Genomic DNA, 19548 nt, shown 5'->3' with positions numbered 1-19548 from the left:
GCTCCCAGGGGACCTCTTGCCACCTCTCACCAGGTCAGGGTGCTCCCAGGGGACCTCTGGCCACCTTCACCAGGTCAGGGTGCTCCCAGGGGACCTCTGACTATCTTCACCAGGTCAGGGTGCTCCCAGGGGACCTCTTGCCATCTCTCACCAGCGGCCTTCTTAGAGGGCTGGCCTCCTGGTGGAGGTGCAACCTGAACCGGTATTGACAGTGGACAGGGAGTTGGCCTCCACCTAGTGGGTAGGACACTCCTAGCAGGGCGGCTGGAGTCTGAGCTGGGCTTCTGCAGAGCAGGTGGGACACAGACACTGCGTCACTCTGTCTGCCAGGGAGTGCTGTCTGGGGTGGAGCGCCAGCTGCATCTGTAGCAGGAGCACACCTAGGGGAAGTCCCTGCATGGGGTCCAGGGAGGCCTTGCAGCCCCCTGCTGCCCCCATGCCGCACCGCAGGGCAGTGGGCAGGCCAGGGCACAGGTGCAGCTGTCTGGAGGGCATCAGATCCATCTCAGGGCGCAGCTGCCTCTTGGTCTGTGCCTTCCTCCCATCAGGCACAGAGAGGCCTGTCCCCAGTTGCTCAGCCAGCGTCATGTCCTGTCTCAGTGGGAACAGGACTGAGAGCCTGGTTGTCCCAAGCTCTCGAGAGTGTGACAGTCCTTAGCGCACCTTTTGGAGGGTTTTCTTCTGTCGCTCTGGGGGCGGGCATGGGGCTGTCAGGACCCGTTCTTCCTCAGCAGGCAGCCTGGCCCTGCTGGGCGAGTCCCAGAGACCCGGCCAATACCAGCCTGAGGCGCTGGGGCCACATCTGTCCCCAAACCGCCTTTCCTTGAGTCAGACACGCTCTCCTCCCAGACGGCCCTTCTGAGATGGGAGGTGCCACCAGCCCTCGGTGCTCCCTGGAGGGAAGTCTTCGTCCCCTGGAAGTCTTCGTCCCTGCCTTAGTGAGGGTGCAGAGCTAAGCTGACACATGGTCGTCTTTTTCCACCCGCTGCGCGATTCCTTCTTTCTGAAACAGCAAGAGACCTGATGGCCTTGGGCAGTGGCGTCTGGATGCACAGCCAGGCCTTGGTGTGGCTCCCTGGCAGCTTCTCTTCTCCTGGGCAGCGGATGACCAAGCCAGCGAAGCACGTTTTGAAATTCTGCTCTTCTGTTGCAAGAGCTGCTTTTCGAGTGCTCGGAAGCCCTGGAGGCCAGTGGCCACGTGCTGGAGGGTGCAGACGAGGCCAGCCCCTGGCTCCCCAGCCACGCTCACCTGGGCCAGAGCGAGTCGGAACAGGCCGAGGGTGGCTTCCCAAGACCAGTCCCTGGGGGGGGATTCTGGATGGGCACTCAGGGGAGCCCCAATCTGGGAGTGGTCGTCTAGGTGCATGGGTAGGGAGCCGTGCATTCTTTAAAAACACATTTCCCCCGATGGTGTCTCCGCACTATCTCCACAAACAGATCCGCGGAGGGAAAAGCACTTAGAGCAGCAGGACCCACAGGTCTGCAGGCCCTGCCCCTGAGGCCAGCGGATCCTCGTGCCATGCCCACAGGCTAGGGCCTGGAACTGACCTCAGTTCCGCTGGGTTTCATGTTCATATGACCCTCTGAGGCCACCTCAGAGTGACCTCGCGGAAGGCGAATGGGCCTCGGCAGAGGTGCTGGGTCTGCTGCACCCCTTGACCGTGGGAAGGCCACTGCCCTCTCTGCTCCCCTCGCCCTCACCTGCGACTTGGGACCTAGGGTCCGTTTCCTGGGCTTGCTGCAAAAGTCAGATGTACTCTTGTGTGAATTGCTCGTCGACGGCTGCCCGGTGTAGCAGTGGTCACTGAGTACCATTCTGTGTGAGTGATCTGAATATCATTCATCAGGGTTACTTGGCAACATCTCTTGAAGCTGCTGCCCCCAAACTTGTCTCTGTTGCAATCATTCATTAGCCATTTTTAAAAGTTAATCAACTTTATGTTTTAGAGTTGCTTTAGGTTCATAGCAAAGTCTACTGGAAAGTGCAGAGCATTCCCATATCCCTGCCCCCCCCACAGTGTCCCCACTATCAGTATCTGGTTCTCCCAATTTTTATTGAATTCCTACTATGTGCTGGTGTTGAAGAGCTCTTGAACTCCAGAGAGGAAGCCTGCCTCTTCCAGACAGGGCCCTGAGTGGCCTCACCAGTCTCTGAAGGACAGTGGACCAAGTATTACCCCGTCACCACGCAGGATAGAACAGGGCCAATGATTGAAAGCTACAAGTAAAACCACAGGCTACAGGGCTGGGAGGGTTTGCCCAGCACCCCTGAGGCCCTGCATGCTGCCCTCAGCACAGGGAAAAACCCACAGCTGAGGTGACGAGCCAGGCTGCTGGCCAAGCGCGTACCTGCCGGCAGCCCTGCGATGCCCTGCCAGGCCGAGGCTGGCCACCTCTCTGGGGCCAGGTGTTAAACAGCTCAGAAGGGCAGGAACCCAGCCTGAGAAAACCAACCAGCTTCTTCATAACCGTCTCATAGCACCAAGGGTGGGGCGGTGACTGTGGCACGTGAGTGTCAATCTCTGGCCCTTCTGCCTTGTTGGCCACTGCCTGGGCAGATTTCTTCATGGATATTAATGTCCGTGCTCAAGGTGTGCCCTGAGGACTCCATGAGGGCGTGTGTGTGTGTGAGTGTGTGTGTGTGTGTGTGTATGAGTGTGTGTGTGTGTGTGTGTATGAGTGTGTGTGTGTGTATGTGAGTGTATGTGGTGCTGGGGATCGAACCCAGGGCCTCACGAATGCTAGGCAAGCACGCTACCACTGAGCCACGTGGCCAGGCAGGGCCTGAAGACCTAGTGCATGCCTGGCTAGGCCTGATGCTCAGCGGAGCCTTCTGTTCCACCTGGGGAACTGCTGTTCCTTCCAGAAGGCCTGCAATTAACTAACCTCATTTCTCCCAGACTTTTCCAAGTTTCTTTGATTCTATCAGAGAGACAGATCTGGAGAGGCAGAGTGACCTTTTCCTTGAAATGCAAGGACAGGCACATTTTTCACCTGCCAAACATTACTTTGGGAGGCTCAGGACTCCCTCACCATCTGCTTTAACTTCTTGACCCATGTACTAGTCAGGATAGCTCAGGATATGCTGCTATAACAAGTGACACTCACGAGACAACTGGGCGTATTGTTGGATCTTACTCCAGCAACATGGCCTTCAGAGGTATTGGGGACTCTGGACCCTCCCTTCAGGACCCCAGCTGGCAGAGAAGTCATTCTCAGGAGTGTGGCCAGTCCCCCTGGCAGAGAGAAACAGAAAATGGTAAATAGGTACCAGTTATGAATCTCCATCTTTGCACAAAGGGAATCAGTGGCAGACCCTTGGGTTTGGGATACTGGGTGAGGTGATCCACATTCACGCCTCAGGGCACTGAAAGGCTTCCCTGTGTCACAGTCTGTCCCCATTCCTGCTTCTCCCCACCCGTCCCATGGTGCCTCCAACACCACCTGCAGTTACCAGTGTACAGCTCAGTCTCCTCCAGACTCTGTGTCTTCACTGCAGTCCCCACGCGTCCAGCCCGGCCAGGCCCAATGCTGTCTGCTGAGCCACTGGGCAGCTCTTGGGTCCAGCGGACATGATCATAGACCTAACCAGTCCTGTTGTGGTTTGTTAACACAACCTAGCCGCTCTAGGAAGCAGGATGATTCCCGTCCCTGAAATTCTGGAGCCTCTGAGGGTGCTGTTTGCATGTCCTTCAAATCCAAGGGCAGGAAGCCCCAGGGAAACCAAGAAAGGTCCTGCAGCCCCGAGCCTTCACGATCTGCAGCTTGGACGTAAAGAATGGTTTGGGGGCCCCAGACCAGCTGGAGTGGCCTTCTCCATGGGGTCTGAAAAGCTGGACAGAGCAAACTCTGGGTATCACGTAATTCCTTTGAAAGGTCAGAGGCGCACGGATTGTGCTCCGAGAGGTCTGAGGTCTGGTGTTCTCTACCTTCAGATGCAGATGTTGGACAAGTTTCCCATGGAAGGAGGGCAGAAGGACCCCAAGCAGCGCATCATCCCCTTTCTGCCAGGTAGGCCACCTGCACCATCGGAGGGGACGCCGGGGCCACAGAGCAGCTCCAGGCCTCTCAGGGCACCTTGCAAGCTCCTCCTCTGTCATCGGGGAACACTGTCCCACTGACCAGAGTTCCCGGGACACAGGCCCCACACACTGTTTCCTAGGCCCACGACTGGGCCTCATGTCCACCTCCAAATGGGAATGGCCGACGGCACTTCCCTGGAGCATGGCTCCCTGCCCGGCTGCCGGGCTCTTTTCTGCTCCACATCTCAGACGCAGCTCAGCAGCCCTGAGCGACCCCATTCACCCCTCACAGCTCAGCAGGCGGCATCCAGGCTGGCTCCTGGGTTCTCTGTTTAGGGCCTTAGGAGGCCAACGTCCAGGTGTCGGCTGGGCTAAGGCATGACCTGGTGTCTGGGGAACACACGGCCCACCTCGGTCACCTTGTGGCACATCCCGCTTGCCTGTGGGCTGTCTGCTGACCCTCGGTGTCTGCCCATGCTCGTTGGGCCCACCACAGGGCAGCGAGTCTTGGCTGTGCTTCAGATCCCTTCGACATCCCCGTCTGCCAGTTGGAGAGCGCTGTCCGCCTAGAGGGCTCGCGCCATTTATTGACTGTCCAAGACGGGCCAATTGCTAGACACCTTCAGTCTCCAGCCACCGTGCAGGGCAGGCATTCCTGAGCCCAGAGCACAGATGAGGAAACTGAGGCTCAGAAGAGGGCAGAGCTGGGGTTCAGACGCAGGTGGGCCTGGCTGGCCCCACAGGTCACACCTACACTTGGGCCACCTGGCCCACTCCCAGGACCCCCTACTCAAATCCTGGGCTCAAGAGACCTTGCTCCATCTTCAGCCTCCCAGTGGCTAGGGCTACAGGCCACCATGGGGCTTCACCTCCTCTGAGTGACAGCCGTTGAGTTTTCTCTTCATTCACAAGTTAGAGCTGATCAAGGGACTTCAGTGATGGGACAGGAGGTGTAAATGCATGGAGGTGGCCAGGGGACATTGGCCAGGGGTCATTGACTCTCGTGATTGTTTCTACACACAGATGGTCAGCAGCGGTCACCCCCCAGTCACAGGGGTTACAGCTAAAGGGCTGCATAGGTCTCCTTCTTATTTCAGACGAGGAAACTGCCACTGGGTCACATGAGCATGTGTCCTCCCAACCCTCCGTCCAGGGAGCCAGTGGTCTTCAGAGGCCAGCAGCCTGGGCAGGTGTAGAGACAGGGCTAGACGGTTTGTCCGGCCCCCTACTGGGAGCGGCATTGCCTGAAGCTCACACGTCTATTCCCACCCGACCCTGGGGAAGCCCACGGAGCAGGCGCATCTGACCGACAGGCCTCCAGCCTGTGGCTTGGAGCAGGGCCATGCCCACTGGGCCTCAGTTTCCACTGCTTTAAGGCTGAGCCTTGGCTTCACGAGGCTCAACTCGTGGCCGGGGTAGGTTCCCTGTAGACAGGGTCCTGGGACATTCCTTAGGGGTTCTCTGGCTGCCTGTGTTGGGGCTACCCTTAAGTGACCAAGACCTGGAGTGATAAGTGACTTTCAAGTTAAACGGGGCTCTGAAAACAGGGATTTCTTCAAGAAAGGAAAGGAAAGAGTCAGCGCTTTTTTCCTGCATGAAAGGCAAAAGCAGCTCTGGAAAAGCTCCCCAAGAAGAGGACTGGCCTGGCCCCCAGCTGGCCCTCTCCCAGCTCTAGAGCTTTGGTGGTTACGTAACCCTGTCCCACCCAAGAATTAGCCAAGACACTGCTCTCCACGACTTGGCCCCTTTGTCCCTGCTCCAGGCACCCCTTGTAGCTTGCAGAGGTCCCCTTGGGCCCTAGAACCCTGGCACGTCCCTTCTGAGCCCATCTCCTGCTCCTCCCAGAGGCCCCGGGCCCAGGGCAGGGGAGCACAGTCCCCTCTCCTTGGGGTCACTTTCTGTGCAGACTGCCATGTCAGCAGGACAAAGGCAAGTCTCATGTGAGCACAAAGGCAGGGGGAGGGGCCAGCCCCGATTTCCATCCCAGCAGGAGCCCAGAGCCAACTTGGCAGAGGAGGCCACTTGAAAAATAAGAAGTACAGTTTGGCTTCCTCCACCAAGTGAGTGAGCGGAGTCCTCGCCCCAGAACACCCTTTCCACGCCAGCGAGGCAGCAGGCGCCCTCCTCCCAGAGCCACACGAAGGCAGCAGGGGCCGCTGCCCCTCAGGCCCTCCACCAGGGAGGTGCTGGCCCAGGAGGCTCTGGCCGCAGGGCCCTGCCCCTGTCCTGCACACCACTCTGCTGTGGGGAAGGGCCCTTGGCTTGCCAGAGGCTGGGCTTTAAGCAGTCGGGGGCAGAGGAAGATCACATGCTCTTAATTGCAAAGTGCCACGCAGCGCAGCGTATTCCAGACGGCTTCAAAGAAAGAAAAACCAGTCATGAGTCCTTTGTGTGCACCTACTAAGGGCCAGCGCAGTGCCCGGAGTGTCCTAGACCAAGTGTCCTTCCAAGAACAAGGGCTGCTTTCCCATCTTACAGAGGAGACAGAGGCTCTGAGAGGACCACACTCCTCAAGGCCTCAGCAGCAGAGGCTGGGATGGGCCTTTGGCCTCCCCAGCAGGCCCTGTCCCATGCCCTTGCTGGGACTGGAGTGGAGCTTTTGTCCTGGGTCACACACCCAGGGAACCCTGGAGGTACCTGGGGTTTCTGTCCTGAGCCGTGGGTAGATCCTCAGTCCTGAGTAGTTGATGTTGTGGTGGTTTTCTTTTTTGTAGCTGTGATGGACACAGTACCTTCGTTTTATTCATTCATTTTTATGTGGTGCTGAGGGTCCAGCCCAGGACCTCACACGTGCGAGCCAAGCGCTCTGCCGCTGAGCCCCCACCCCAGCCCCACCTGGAGTTCCTAAGTGGTCAGTGAACAGGGGCCAGCAGTGGCCCCGTGCTGATTGTCAGGGTCTGAGCCTGTGCACAAGCTGTCGGTGAGAGGCCTGGTCACCGCCCTCTCCGTCCCCTGAGCCACAGTGTGGGCCAAAATGAAGCCACACTCTTTGTGTCCCCCCCTGCCTGTAGACACACGGGAGGGCACTTGCCACGCAGGTTCCCCACACGGTCCTGGTTTCTCCCAAAGGTGGGGACACTCCTAGGGGTTCTGGATGGCAGGAGTCCCACCCACGGGGACCCGTGAGATGGGGAGTGGGTCCTCGGTGGTCACAATGAGGGCCCCGGCTGGGCCTGGGTCTGAGCCTAGGGTACTGGACCTTCTGCAGGGTGGGGGCCTGGGGAAGCCACCACGACTCTGTGCCCCCCATCCCTAGGAGACAGGCCCTCGGGACCCTTCCACACATTTCCCCCTGAGTTCTCTCCAGGAGGCACGGGTGTGCCAGGGAGGCGCAGGAGCATGAAAGAGTGTGAAGTTTGGGGACCGGGAGGCGAGAGAGGGGGATGGTGGGGAGGAGCTGGACTGTCAGGTTGCGCAGCCCTGGGCCGTTCCCTGGGCTGTCCCCTGGGCCGCTTGCCCAGGTCACGGTCCTTGGTCAGCACAGATGGGGGCCTCCTTCACGGCTGTCCCCGCCTCCCTCTATCAAAACTCGCTGAGGTGAGGCCCCGACAGGTGCTGCGTGTCCTCAGGGACAGGGAGGCTGAGAGGCTGGTCCACAGGACAGAGTGGGAAGATGGCCAAAGACCATGGGGCAGAGGGGAGAGGCTGGGGGGCCCGGAGACCGCAGGGATGACTTCCCCACGTTCTGCGGCACAGAAGGACCTGCACGTCTCAAAAACGCTGGTGGAGGGGACCTTGACACTCCCAGGGCAGGTGTCTGGGGTGGTCAGTGGGCCAGGGACCTGCTCTGTCCCCAGTTCATCTGCGTGTGTGGAAATGTCACACCGTCCCCATAAGCATGTGTAGTTACCACGTGTCGATAAAAATGTGTTTAAAAACTTCCTCAAAACTTTTTGTTGACCCATTCCCTAGTCCCGTACCAGAGCTGTGAATGGGGCGTTGGGGACACTCATGGGGTTACCAAACCAGGTCAAGCACAGACAGGCAGCCCCCGCAGCCCACCGAGGACACCCTCCGGGCTGCACGGCACCTCACAGCTGCCTGATGCTCAGCACGCTCTCCCCTCCTACAGGTAAGATCCTGTTCCGGAGAAGCCACGTCCGGGATGTGGCCGTCAAGCGCCTGGTACCCATTGACGAGTACTGCAAGGTAAGGCTGAGAGCACACGGCCAGTTTAGTCTGTTTTTCTTTTCTGGCTACAAGATACTCGTTATGAAAATTTTTGTACAATTGGAAGAAATGTAAAGTAACTAGAGGGAAAAATCACCCATGATCCCTCAGCCCAGAAGAATCTATCAAGGGTTTTATGTGCGTCTGTGCCATCTTTCCTTTGTGTGAGTGACTCTTTGCAATGTTGAGACCATCCTGTGTGTATACTTTTTTTTGCTCTTCATCTGTTTACTTTGTGACATAAGAATTTCCTCATATAATAGAAATCCCCTTGAGCCTACTTTTAATGACTGCATAGTATTCTACTGTGTGTGAATGTTTGAGAAGTTGTTCTGCCAGCCCTGCTGTCAGGTGGTACAACTGCTTTCCTGTCCCTTGAATATTTGAAACAAGTGCCTGCCTTAGGTTGTATTTCATTTAATTAGAAGCTGTGGTCAGGAAAGAAATATTGAAATCACACACACACACGTATATATAATATGAAACATGTATAATATGTATTAATGGATAATATATATATTTATATTTCATGTGTGTAGTTTCTCTGAGTTTTCACTTCTTCAGGTTAAATAGCTTTAAGAGTAGAAATAAGCAAGAGATGCCTTAAAAATGGAGGGCTGATGATTTCTACCTTAGATGGGTAAGTGAGTATGTTGACCCTCACCACCTCCACCTCCTACTGAAGGAGCAGGCCAGTGTAAGCACACAAGAAAGGAAGGAAAGGCATCTGGGTTGGAAGAAAGGAGTACAATTGCCATGACCCACAGGTGGTGCGAGTCTCTATGTAGATAATCAAGAGATCCATGCAAAACACACAACTAGGAAGTGAGCCTGGTAAAACCCCAGGATACAAGATGAACATACAGAACTCGCTTGCATTTATATGATCTACAAATGAACAATCCAGAAATGGAATTAAGAAAACAATTCCACTCATAATAGCATCAAGAAAGAATAAAATACAGGGCTGGGGCTGGGGCTCAGAGGTGGAGCACTCGCCTGGCATGCGTGGGGTGCTGGGTTCGATCCTCAGCACACACATAGAAGTAAAATAAAGGTATTGTGTTCACCTACAACTAAAAAAAGTAATAAATGTTTAAAAAAATACTCAGAATGACATTCAACAAAAAGAAGTGCAGGATTTTACACTGAAACTACAAAGCATGGCCAAGAGAAGTCAAAGAAGGTCTAAACTAGTGGATAGGCATCCCATATTCATGGATTGGGAGACTCAGCATTGAGGTACTTCTCCCCAAACGGATCTCTGTGTTGACTGTGATTCCTCTTGAAATCCTAGTAGGGTTTGTTTGTTTTTGTTTTGTGTTTGGTTTTTTTTTTTTTTTTTTCCTTTTTAGAATTGACAAGCTGATGCTTAAGGGCAGTTAGAGGAGCCGTGCTGGCCATTTCCAGAGCTCCTACACGCTGCAGTATTGGAGATGCCTGGTACTGACACTGGGGTGGCACATAGATCAGGGCCACAGCACTGAGGGTCAGAAATGAGCTCACGCAAGATAGTATGCTGTCCGCATTCAGTGAAGATGCCAAGACGATTCGGTGGGAAGGGATCGGCAGTCTGTTTATACACAGTTGGGACAGCTGTGTTTATAGTAGTTTCCTAGGGATGTGTAACAAAGCGTCCCAGACAGTGTGGCTTGAACAATAGAAATCCGTGTCCTCGCGGATCTGGAGGCCAGAATTTGGAGCAACAGGGCTTCCCAGGGCTGCTCCCTTTGGCCTGCAGACAGCCTCGTCTCCTCCCTGTGACTTCAGGGAACCTCTCTCTGCACCTGTCCATGCCCTGATCTCTCTTCTTGTAAAGATGCCAGTTACATTGGGCTGCAGGCCATCCTCAATGACTCAGATTACCTCTTTAGAGGCCCTGTCCATCTCCAGGTGAGTCGCCTCCCAGGCTATGGTCAGAAATAAGGAAACTGGACCCTGCCCCCACCAGGTGCAGAAATCAACTCAGATAAATCTAGGAGCTCCCAGGAGGAACCCTCCATGACCATGGATAGGGAAAGAATTTTTTGATATGACAGCGAGAATATCAGGCCTAAAAGAAAAATTGATCAAATTGAACTTCACCAAATCCACTTAAAACTTTTTTTTTGCTTCAAAAGATGCCATAAGACAATGGAAAGGCTTGCCCTCCGTGTCTGGTAAGAGACACTGAGAATGCACCAAGAACTCAAGGGCAAAGGGCAACCCAGTTTTAAAATGGGGAGAAGACTTTCCTCTTACCTAAGAGACATCGGGGTGACTGTAAGACCACGCAGGCCAGCCTGGTCAGTCCTCAGGGCAATGCGGATAACACCAGGCCATGCCAGGCAGCCTGGGCAGTGGCCACAGCAGCAGGGCAGTGGGCGTGGATGGGGACGCAGACCCTGGAACCCTCATCCTGGAGAGGAAAAGCCGCTTGGGAAAACCCTTGGCAGCCCCTCTGCCCCTCCTGGGCATGTGCTCCAGAGCATGGAGACCTAAGGGCAAAGCTTGGGTGCGAATGCTCGTAGCGACCGTGGCTTATGGTAGCCAGACCCTGGGAGCAGCCTGCACGCCCGTCAGCGGGAGAGTGGACAGAAGAGTGTGGGGTCCATGCTGCAGAATGTGCTTGCTCGCATGTCAAACAGCGAAGAGCAGTGATGGGCGCCCCAACCCGACTGATCACCCAAGCACCAGGCTGAGCAGAAGCCGGAGGCGAGACGTGGACCGTGTGGTTCCATGGGTAGTGAAATGTGCTGGTGTGCAGGGGTAAGCCTTTGAGAAGGGGGCCTGGTGCAAGATAACCAGGTCCTGGGGACCCTAGGAAGGGGTGAGTGCTGGTCTCAAAGGGAGATGAGTTCTCTGAGAGCAGCTTGTTACAGAGCGAGGCTGCCCCACCCGCTGAGCCCCTTCTGCACACAGCTGGCTCCTTCCCACTTCTCCATTACGTCCTGATGCAGCAACAGGCTCTCGCCAGGATGCTGGCACCATGCGGTTTGGACCCTCCAGCCACCAAAATGGTGAGCCAAATGAACCTCTTCACCTTATAAAGTACCCAGCCTCAGGTATTTTGCTATAGTACTACGAAAAAGGCTGACACAGGCAGATGATTCAGATTCGTCTCTCTCATGTGTATCCTTAAAAAGGGGTGGGGGTGGGGACAGGGAGAGTCATCCACCTCAAGGATGTCTTTGCTGCCTTCCAACTTTCAGAGGAAAATTCGCGTCTTCACTTTGTCCTTTTCTAAACCTCTGAAGCCTGAAGTTCCCACTCTGGAGACAGCCCTCCTTGCTCAGGCCCTGTGGGGTTGCCTCGCCCAGCTGGGAAGCAGCAGTCGCCCCTCAGCCCAGCTTCCCCGGCCCATTCTCTCCAGAGTCAGGCTCCCTTCCTACCCAGGGGGCCCAAGCCTCCGGGGATTGGATGTTGGAAAGGAAATTTGAGATCCTTAAGCAATAAGGGGAAGCAACAGCTGTGTGCAGCTGTCTGGTACCTGGAAGAACCAGAGATCATCGGGATTAGCCACAGAAGAGACAGCTTGTGTCACGGGAGCCACATGGAAATGTGCAGCCCTGCCAGTAGGAATCGCAAGAGAGAGCAGATATCCGGGGATTGGAGCTGGCCGCATTCCTGGGGCCTGCCCGCCTAGAGGGAGTGGAAATATGCCTTTTGTCACCAGATCTGCCATCCTTCCCAGGCTCCTCAGGATGGTCCTGGCGATGGGTGTCTGGTGGCAACTCGCTGTGAGCCGACTGAAGCCAGTCTGGTCCCAGGGCTCACTTCACAGCGGTAGACGTGGACGCTCCCAAAGGTGCAGGTGGATGGGGCTACGTGTCCCAAACTTGCCCCACATGTGCACACAGCTCACTTCCTGCTCCACCAGGCAGGCGTTCCCCCGACAGGACATTGGCACCTGGCAGAGGAGACACTGGCCTGGAGCTGAGGACCAGCAACGGGCCTCACACACCTTCTAACACAGCAAAGACCACTTTGTGGGTCACCAAGGAAAGACAGGATTCCTCAGTAGAGGGACACCAGGTGGGAAAAGGCAGTGACAAGGACTGACCTCCCATGTGGTATCATTTATAAAGTCCTGACAGTGAGAGGCAGCGCCATAAAGGATTTATACACAGGACAGTATCTTCGTCATCTCTAGGGACAGGGGGATTTCCAAAGATGCAAAATGTACCAACCGCTAAAGACTGGTTTATTTGATCCCATTATATTTAAGAACTTCTGCTCATCAAAAGTCCCAACGAGAACCTGACTCTGCTGCGGGCTGCCCCGAGCACTGGCCGCTCGGGCTATCCTGGGAGCGTTGAAATACCCACCGTCTGTGTGATGCAACTTGGCATAAACGGTTCCTGGAGGCAGACACAGGACCAGCTAATCCTAACCCTGGGCTGATAAGAGGCCAGTTCAGGGTCCTAGGCCCAGGGCCCGGTTCTGAAGGATATGTGTGTGACATGGGCTGCCCACAGTGACCTCAGCAAGCAGGACTCTCTCTCATCCCCACATCCGTGGGGGACAAGGTTCCTTCTGGAACCAAGCACACTTTGGCTGGAACCTCAGAGCTCTGTCAACCCCAGGACGCCTCACGGTGCGCAGAGGTCACGTCGGAGGATCAGCCAGCCCGCGACACCAGAGGGTGGCCTTGCGCACACGGCGCTGCCTTTCACTGGTGCCTTGGTGTGTTTCCTGGTGCAGATTGGGTTTGGCTGTTCGTCCCGAGGACAGCCCAAGACCAGAGGAGATTCAGCACTGTCCGGAAGTCTCCATGGGCCTCCCTGTCCCACCCTCGCTGGTCCCCTTGCTCTTCTGCCTTCTCCAGCAAGAGCACCCGGGACCGTCCAAGCCCAGACACCCACCTCAGAGCTCACACCCACACCCACCTGCCGCCCTCCAGCAGGCCCCGTGCCAGGGCCAGGCCTCCTCCTTGTGCTGCTCATCCAGCCTGGTGTCATGGGTGTGCCCAGTGTTATGGAGGGATGCAGGGAAGGCACGCAGCCTCCACGCCTGCCCTCTGTGGGTTTGAGGTAGACGCTGGAATCGGCCAGGCCTGGTCCTTCTCGTCCAGATCACCTCCTCTGAGCCTCTGCTTCCCCGGCCGCCCAGGGTGACATAGGGAGACCGTGCATTCAGGAGCCAGCGGTGCTGAGCCACCCTCAGGAGAGCAGGGATCTCAGCGCGTGGAGGCCACACCACACTCCAGCATGTCATCAGCCCCTTCGTCATGGGCCTGCAGAGGAAGGGGAGACCTATGGGGAGGGGCACAGGCAGCAGCTCGTCCTGGACAGGAGAATGACACTGGCCGCCGGCACCAGGACAAGGAGGAGGCTCAGAAGTAGGAGGGACCTGTCCTGGGACTCTGCCTCTAGCCTGGGACAGGTCAGCCCTGGGGACAGGCTGCAGAGAGGAGCTACTTAATGGCCAATAAAAATATCAGCGAGCCCTTTAGGTCATCATCCTCCACCTGAGAAGGACGAAGAGTGGATAGTGACAGGCCAGGTGCCCACTGTCACTTCACATCTCTCTACTCTAAACCTGGGGCAGGTCACACACAGGGAATTTGGCAAAATTAGAGCCTGTGACTCTGACTCACGTAGGGTCAGCAGCCCAGTGTCCATCAATGGGTGAGAAGCAGCACAGGGAATCCACAGACAGCGGGGCAGCGGCAACCCCAGGAGACAAGTTTTCACATGCTGCAGCAGGGGTGACCCCTGATGGTGGACGTGCTGAAGGAAATCAGCTGGACAGAGAAGGACGGGTTCTGTGCATCCCTCCAAGGAGGGGCCCCAGGGAATTCACAGCCGGTGGAGAGGGCGGGGATAGGGGGTGCTGCTGTTCCATGGCTGAAGTTTTTGTTTTGCAAGATGAGAAGAGTTCTGGGGACAGGAGGTGGTGGCAGCGTCACAATAAGAATGTGCTAATGTCCCTGAATGCACAGTGGGGAAGATGGCAGGTTCCAACCCTGTGTCTTGCACAACTAAACATTTCTGATTGGAGGAGAAAATCACATAGGGTCAAAGTACCCCCAAGCCCTGTGTGAGGTGCCTGTTGGAGATCTCCAGCCCCTCTCCGAGTGGCCCCTCTGCGCCTAGGCCCCCTGCAGGTAGTGCACTTGGGCATGGGACAGTGGGCTTTTAAGGGATGTTAGAAAACACTGGCAAGTCTCCACCCCAGACAGCAGAGTGACACATCTCCACCCCAGACAGCAGAGTGACACGTCCCCACCCCAGACTCATGGCCAGGGTGTATGAAAGGAACCAAGAAGCAAGACCTTCTAGGGCAGAGCAGAAAGCCACCTCACTGCAGAGCCACCACTAGCAGGGTGACAGGGCTGGCTAGGTCACCTGTGATGTGTGTGGGGAGGGGCACTGGGAATTGGGCCCAGGGCCTCACACATGCTGGGAGACCCTCACCCCCAAGCTACCTGCGGCTATCTGTGCAATTTAAATCATGTGTATGCGTGTGCAATGCCCTTCACAGGCTGTGATAAGATGTGCACACCCCAGCTCCACTGCACACAGACCTGTGTCCCCGTCTTCCCCATCCAGGACCTGGGCCAGAGGGACTTCAGTCAGTGCTGGTTAGACTGAGCTGCTTATCAGGAGGCCTTAATTTCAGATCCTTCATGGACGGATGGACTTCTCTCCCATGTGGCGGAGAACCTTGCACAGTGCTGGGCCCACAGGACATGCCCGGTGACACACTGAATGGAACCTGTTGGTGGAAAAACCAGGATGACGATGCCCAGTCCCACGCTATGCCCTCCTCGTGCAGCCCCCTTGCAGGTGCCCTTGAGGCTTCTTCCTATCCTCATGTGGCAGAGTGACATGGAGTTAGCCAGTGGGGGACCCGGGATGAGGCAGCCCTCCGTCGGCCTGGACACCTCCATCGAGCCTCTCTCCACATTCTGAAGCAGCCCCTCGCATAATGCTCCAGTCAGGGAATTCCAGCCCATGCACACGCGTATTGGAAGCTGCCTGATGTCCACCTGTAGGCAACCCGGTGTTTGCACAGCGGATACCCAGTATCCAGGGCCCACAGTCTAGATGCCGGGTGCACTGTTAGTGATAGCATCTCTTACAAACTGGTACGCAGGGTGTGGTCGGATACTGTGTGAATGTGCCCATACACTTTGTCCAGATGTGACCACTATACCTCTGGGCACATATGCACATACACTGTGTGTGTTTCTTAACCCAAAATACCAGCATCACCACTTGACAAAATGCGCAGGCCCTGCCCCCGACCTGCTGAGTCAGGACCTCGGGGCTGGGGCCACCAGGTGATCCCGAGACCTCCGTGTGCAGCCTCGCCACACCTGCTTCCTTCAGACCCCCCTCTCTCCTCTGCAGGCCCTGATCCAGCTGCCCCCCTACATCTCTCAGTGTGATGAGGTGCTGCAGTTCTTTGAGACAAGACCCGAGGACCTGAATCCCCCCAAAGAGTAAGTTGGTCTGTGAGCCCCCTGCATCCTGCCCCGCCTGCCCTGCTGGTCCAGCCAGCCCGGGGGGAAGTAATGTCCAGCCAGATTTCACTGATTCTTCCCTGCAAGGCCTGGCCCCAGGGGGCCTCGCAGTCACTGTGAGGGTCACACTGGTCCCCTTTGGCAGGTGAAAGAAGCTGGCGGGGTTCCTGTAATCCCATAATGCTCTGCAGCACTTGCCAAAGTGTGTTGGGACCCGGTGGGTGGTGGCCCTGTGTGGCAGTGATTCTGGCCGGGTCACCTCACCTCACCTCACCGAAGAGCTAGGTGTGCTCAGGAACTGCAGGCCTGGCCCTTCCCCAAAGTGCTTGGGACCAGGAGTGTTGGGAATCAGGTTTCCTCAGATCCTGTGACGTCACCTGTTCCCAGGGCGGGCAGCTGTGCCGGCTTTGCCTGGAGCAGGAGGCTGGCTGGGTCCAGGGCGGCTTGGCACTGCCTGGCTCAGGGGCGCAGCTTCCCCGGCTCTTCCTCCTGGAGTCGGCCATGGTGCTGGGATCTTCTAAGGAGCCGTAATGGGGAAGGGATTGATCTGCTGGTTTGCTCCAAGTCTCCAGGCACAGTTGGGTCCCCGAGGAGAAGCTGATCTCACACAGGAGCCCTTCCAGGAAGGCTAAGGAGGGGACTGTCATTGTGTGGGCCTTCCAGACAGGACCCCTTCCCCTAAGTCTCTGAGGAGAGGCCAGCGTGGACAGTGTCCACTCATTCAGATGCGTTTGTTACCCAAACTTGCCCATAGCTGAGGCCTGGTGGGCGCTGCTGGAAGGAAGAAAGGGTCAAGCTGGCTGACAGCTTGACCTCAGATTGATCTCAGGAAGGGGAACCCACTGAGACACCCACATAAAACAAAAAGTACAGCCTGGGCTGGAGGAAGACGGCAGAGCAGTCGACGGCTTCCCGAAGGAGTGTCACCTGGTCCCAGGAGGCTTCCTGGAGAGAAGGATTCAGAATCTGGCACCCCTTCCACCTGTGCGACCTTGGGCAGGTGACTGGGCTTCTGAGCAATAGGTGCAGCTCCCCTGCCCATGGCCAGCTGTGAGGTGCAGCAGCCTCCCCCGGGAAGGATGGTGCAGCACCATGGTGGCACCTTCCCCAGAGCCAGGCTCTGGGGGACGGAAGGAAGGTGGCAATGTGTTTGCGGGCAGCTCTGGAGCCCCACAGGCCATCTCTGCTGACCCAGTTGCTGGTTCCGGGTGTGACGAGTGGCCAGGTGACTACTCCACGGGCTTGGTCTCCTGGTCAGGAGCTAGAAGCTCAGACCCAAGTTGGGCTTGAAACGGGGTCTTCTCTGGCAGTGTCTGGCGGGGAGACCAGGGCCGCAAAGGCGCTGTTGCAAGAGGGTTTTGCTGCTGGGGTGAGCACACAGGAGCCCCCAGGCAGGCCACAGAGCAGGTCACGTGCCTGCTCAAGGGCCCTGCTGCCGCTACTACTTGGACCCATGGACCCTGCTACCCGCACTGCCTGCTCCAGCTGGGACGGCGGAGGCACAAGCAGGATAGGAGTGGCCCTGGTCACAGGCCCCAACACCACTCTGGGGGCAGCGTATGCAGAAGCAGCCAGGGAGGACCTCGTGGTGCATCCTGCAGCAGCCACCAAGGGGGACTCCACCCACAAGGACTTCCAGGGGGCTGGCCAGGCCGCACTCTAGCTCCCTGGGCCTCAGTGTCTCCTCCTGCCAGACGGGTGTGTAAATCATGAGGTTTCAGTGAGCAGTGCAGCACAGCTTCCCAACCAGGACCCGGGGACCTGAGGCCCTCCCTGCACCGCATCTGTGAAGTTCCTCCTCATGGAGAGCATCCTCCAGGCCCTGCCCAGTGGCTGCTCCCAGTTTAGCCCCCTGCCCTCCTGAGGATGCCTCAAAGCTTCATTCCATGGTGGTTAAAAACCAGACTTTCAAGTCAGACCTCAAATGGACATTCCCCCAAGAAGACCCCGAAGGGCCGGTAAGCATATCAAGATACACGAGATCGTTAGGAGGGGATGCAGTCCAAGCCTCCGCAAGGTGCCCCTGCTCTCCTGGCCACTGTTGTCAAGGATGCAGAGAAATCGGGGCTCTCACACGTCGCTGGTGCAAAGGTGAAATGGGTGCCGTGGGAAACAGTCTGAAGGCACCCAAAAAACTAGCCCCACATTTATGACTCGACCCAGCAGTTCCACCCCTCGGGATTCCCCCGACATGGACGCTCACAGAAGCATGACTCATGATAGCCAAAGAGTGGGAGCAGCCCAGCTGCCCACAGCCGGAGCACAGATGGACAAAACATGGCCCATCACACGTGGGATGTCCCGGCCATAAGAAGGAGGAGAGAACTCCTTCACGCTGTGACACGGGGGAGCCTTGCAGACATGCTGAGCGGAAGAATCTAGACACAACAGCCACTGTTACGGGACTCTGTGTAAATGAGTGTCTGAGTAGGCAGGTCCGCAGAGACAGCCGGAAGACCTGTGGTGGCCACCGCCGGGAGGAGGGGGACGGGAGGTGGGGGACGGGAGGTGACTGCTACCTGAGTCTGGGTTCCTTTTTTGGGCGATGGAAGTGTTCTGGAATGAGATAGTAGTGATGGTTGCAAAACCCTTTGACTCCGTGAAAAACAAATCAATTGTGTACTTTCCAAGGTTGAGTTTTATGGTTTGTTAATTATCCCTCAAAATTTTTTTTAATTTTTGATATATTGATTCTATCCTATTTTTTGGTGCTGAAGGTTGAACCCAGGACCTCATGCACAGAGCTACATCCCAGCCCTTTTTGGATTTTATTTTGAAACAGGGTCTCACTAAGTTGCCCAGCTGGCCTTGAACTTGCCCTCCTCCTGTTCCAGCTTCCCACACCCAGTTGTCCCTCAATTTTAAAACATTTAGGTAGACCTGGCTTACCTTACCAGCTGTGTGACCCTGGGCAGTTACCTGACTTTTCCTGATCCCATTTTCCTGGTCTGTAAAATAGAGACAAAGTAACACTTATTTCCCAGGGTGTCCTGAGTTTTAAGTGAATGAATGGCCCGAGCCACTCAGGTCCTGGCAGAGGGCTGCATTTCATGATCATTGAATGATGGCACCAGTGCCACAACTCCCAGCCTAGCCCAGCCACTGGAACCTGCTCATTGTCACTAATGAGATAATTAAGTGCTACGTGAACCCTGATTTTTAGTATTTGCAGTACAGCTGTACCTACAATCTCCGACCTATATGTACAAACGTATGAGCTGTCAGCCTCATTCCCTGTGGATTCCAGCCTCAGCAGCGTCCCAGGTCACCTTCAGGGAGATGCACTGTGAGCGCTGCTCTCCCCACTAAGGGGCAGAGCCTCTGCTCCTCCAGCGAGGCAGGTGCCAGGCCCTGTGCACTGTGGGGTGTCAGGGCTGTTGCAGACTGTGTGGCCCTTCAACTCTGCCTGGGCCCCTCCACTCTACAAATGCTTGGGAACACTGGTCCTCAGGGTACCAGAGCACTTATCAGGTAAAGGGAGATAATTAAGAGGATTCTTTCTGTTTTTAAGAAATCGTAGGTCCCTGGGGTTGGCTTGGATTTCATTCACTCACTGACGGTGCTGTGGGATGGAGAATTCGTTTTCTAACAGAATTTTCCTGTCAGTACACGACAAATACTAACTATTATTCATGATTCTTTCTTGCCCCCATTCTTTCCTGTACAGGGAGCATATTGGAAAAAAGAAATCTGGTAAGAATATTTTCCATTTTCCTCTTTTCTCTCTCTCTCTCTCTCTCTCTCTCTCTCTCTCTCTCTCTCTCTCTCTCTCTCTCTGTCTCTCTCTTTCTTTCTTTTTTTTAATTGAACCCAAGGGCATTCTGCTACTGAGCTATATCCCAGCCCTTTTTATTTTCTTTTGAGACAAGGTCTCACTAAGTTTCCCAGGGTGGCCTCGAACTTGTG

The 19548-nt window shown here is 55.9% G+C and overlaps 1 protein-coding gene across 1 annotated transcript in view; it reads left to right on the top strand.

The window, feature by feature from the left end:
• Sh3pxd2b (SH3 and PX domains 2B) overlaps window positions 1-19548 on the top strand; it is a 73659-nt gene that overhangs the window by 27774 nt on the left and 26337 nt on the right. Inside the window, exons 3-6 of the mRNA XM_026401339.2 lie at window positions 3936-4011; window positions 8095-8171; window positions 15530-15621; window positions 19310-19335. Of these exons, the coding sequence (XP_026257124.2) occupies window positions 3936-4011; window positions 8095-8171; window positions 15530-15621; window positions 19310-19335 (271 nt within the window). The remainder of the gene's footprint in view (window positions 1-3935; window positions 4012-8094; window positions 8172-15529; window positions 15622-19309; window positions 19336-19548) is intronic.

Source organism: Urocitellus parryii, chromosome 1 (assembly GCF_045843805.1).
Source record: "Urocitellus parryii isolate mUroPar1 chromosome 1, mUroPar1.hap1, whole genome shotgun sequence".
NCBI lineage: Eukaryota > Metazoa > Chordata > Mammalia > Rodentia > Sciuridae > Urocitellus > Urocitellus parryii.
This window is presented reverse-complemented; position numbering and strand designations above follow the sequence as displayed.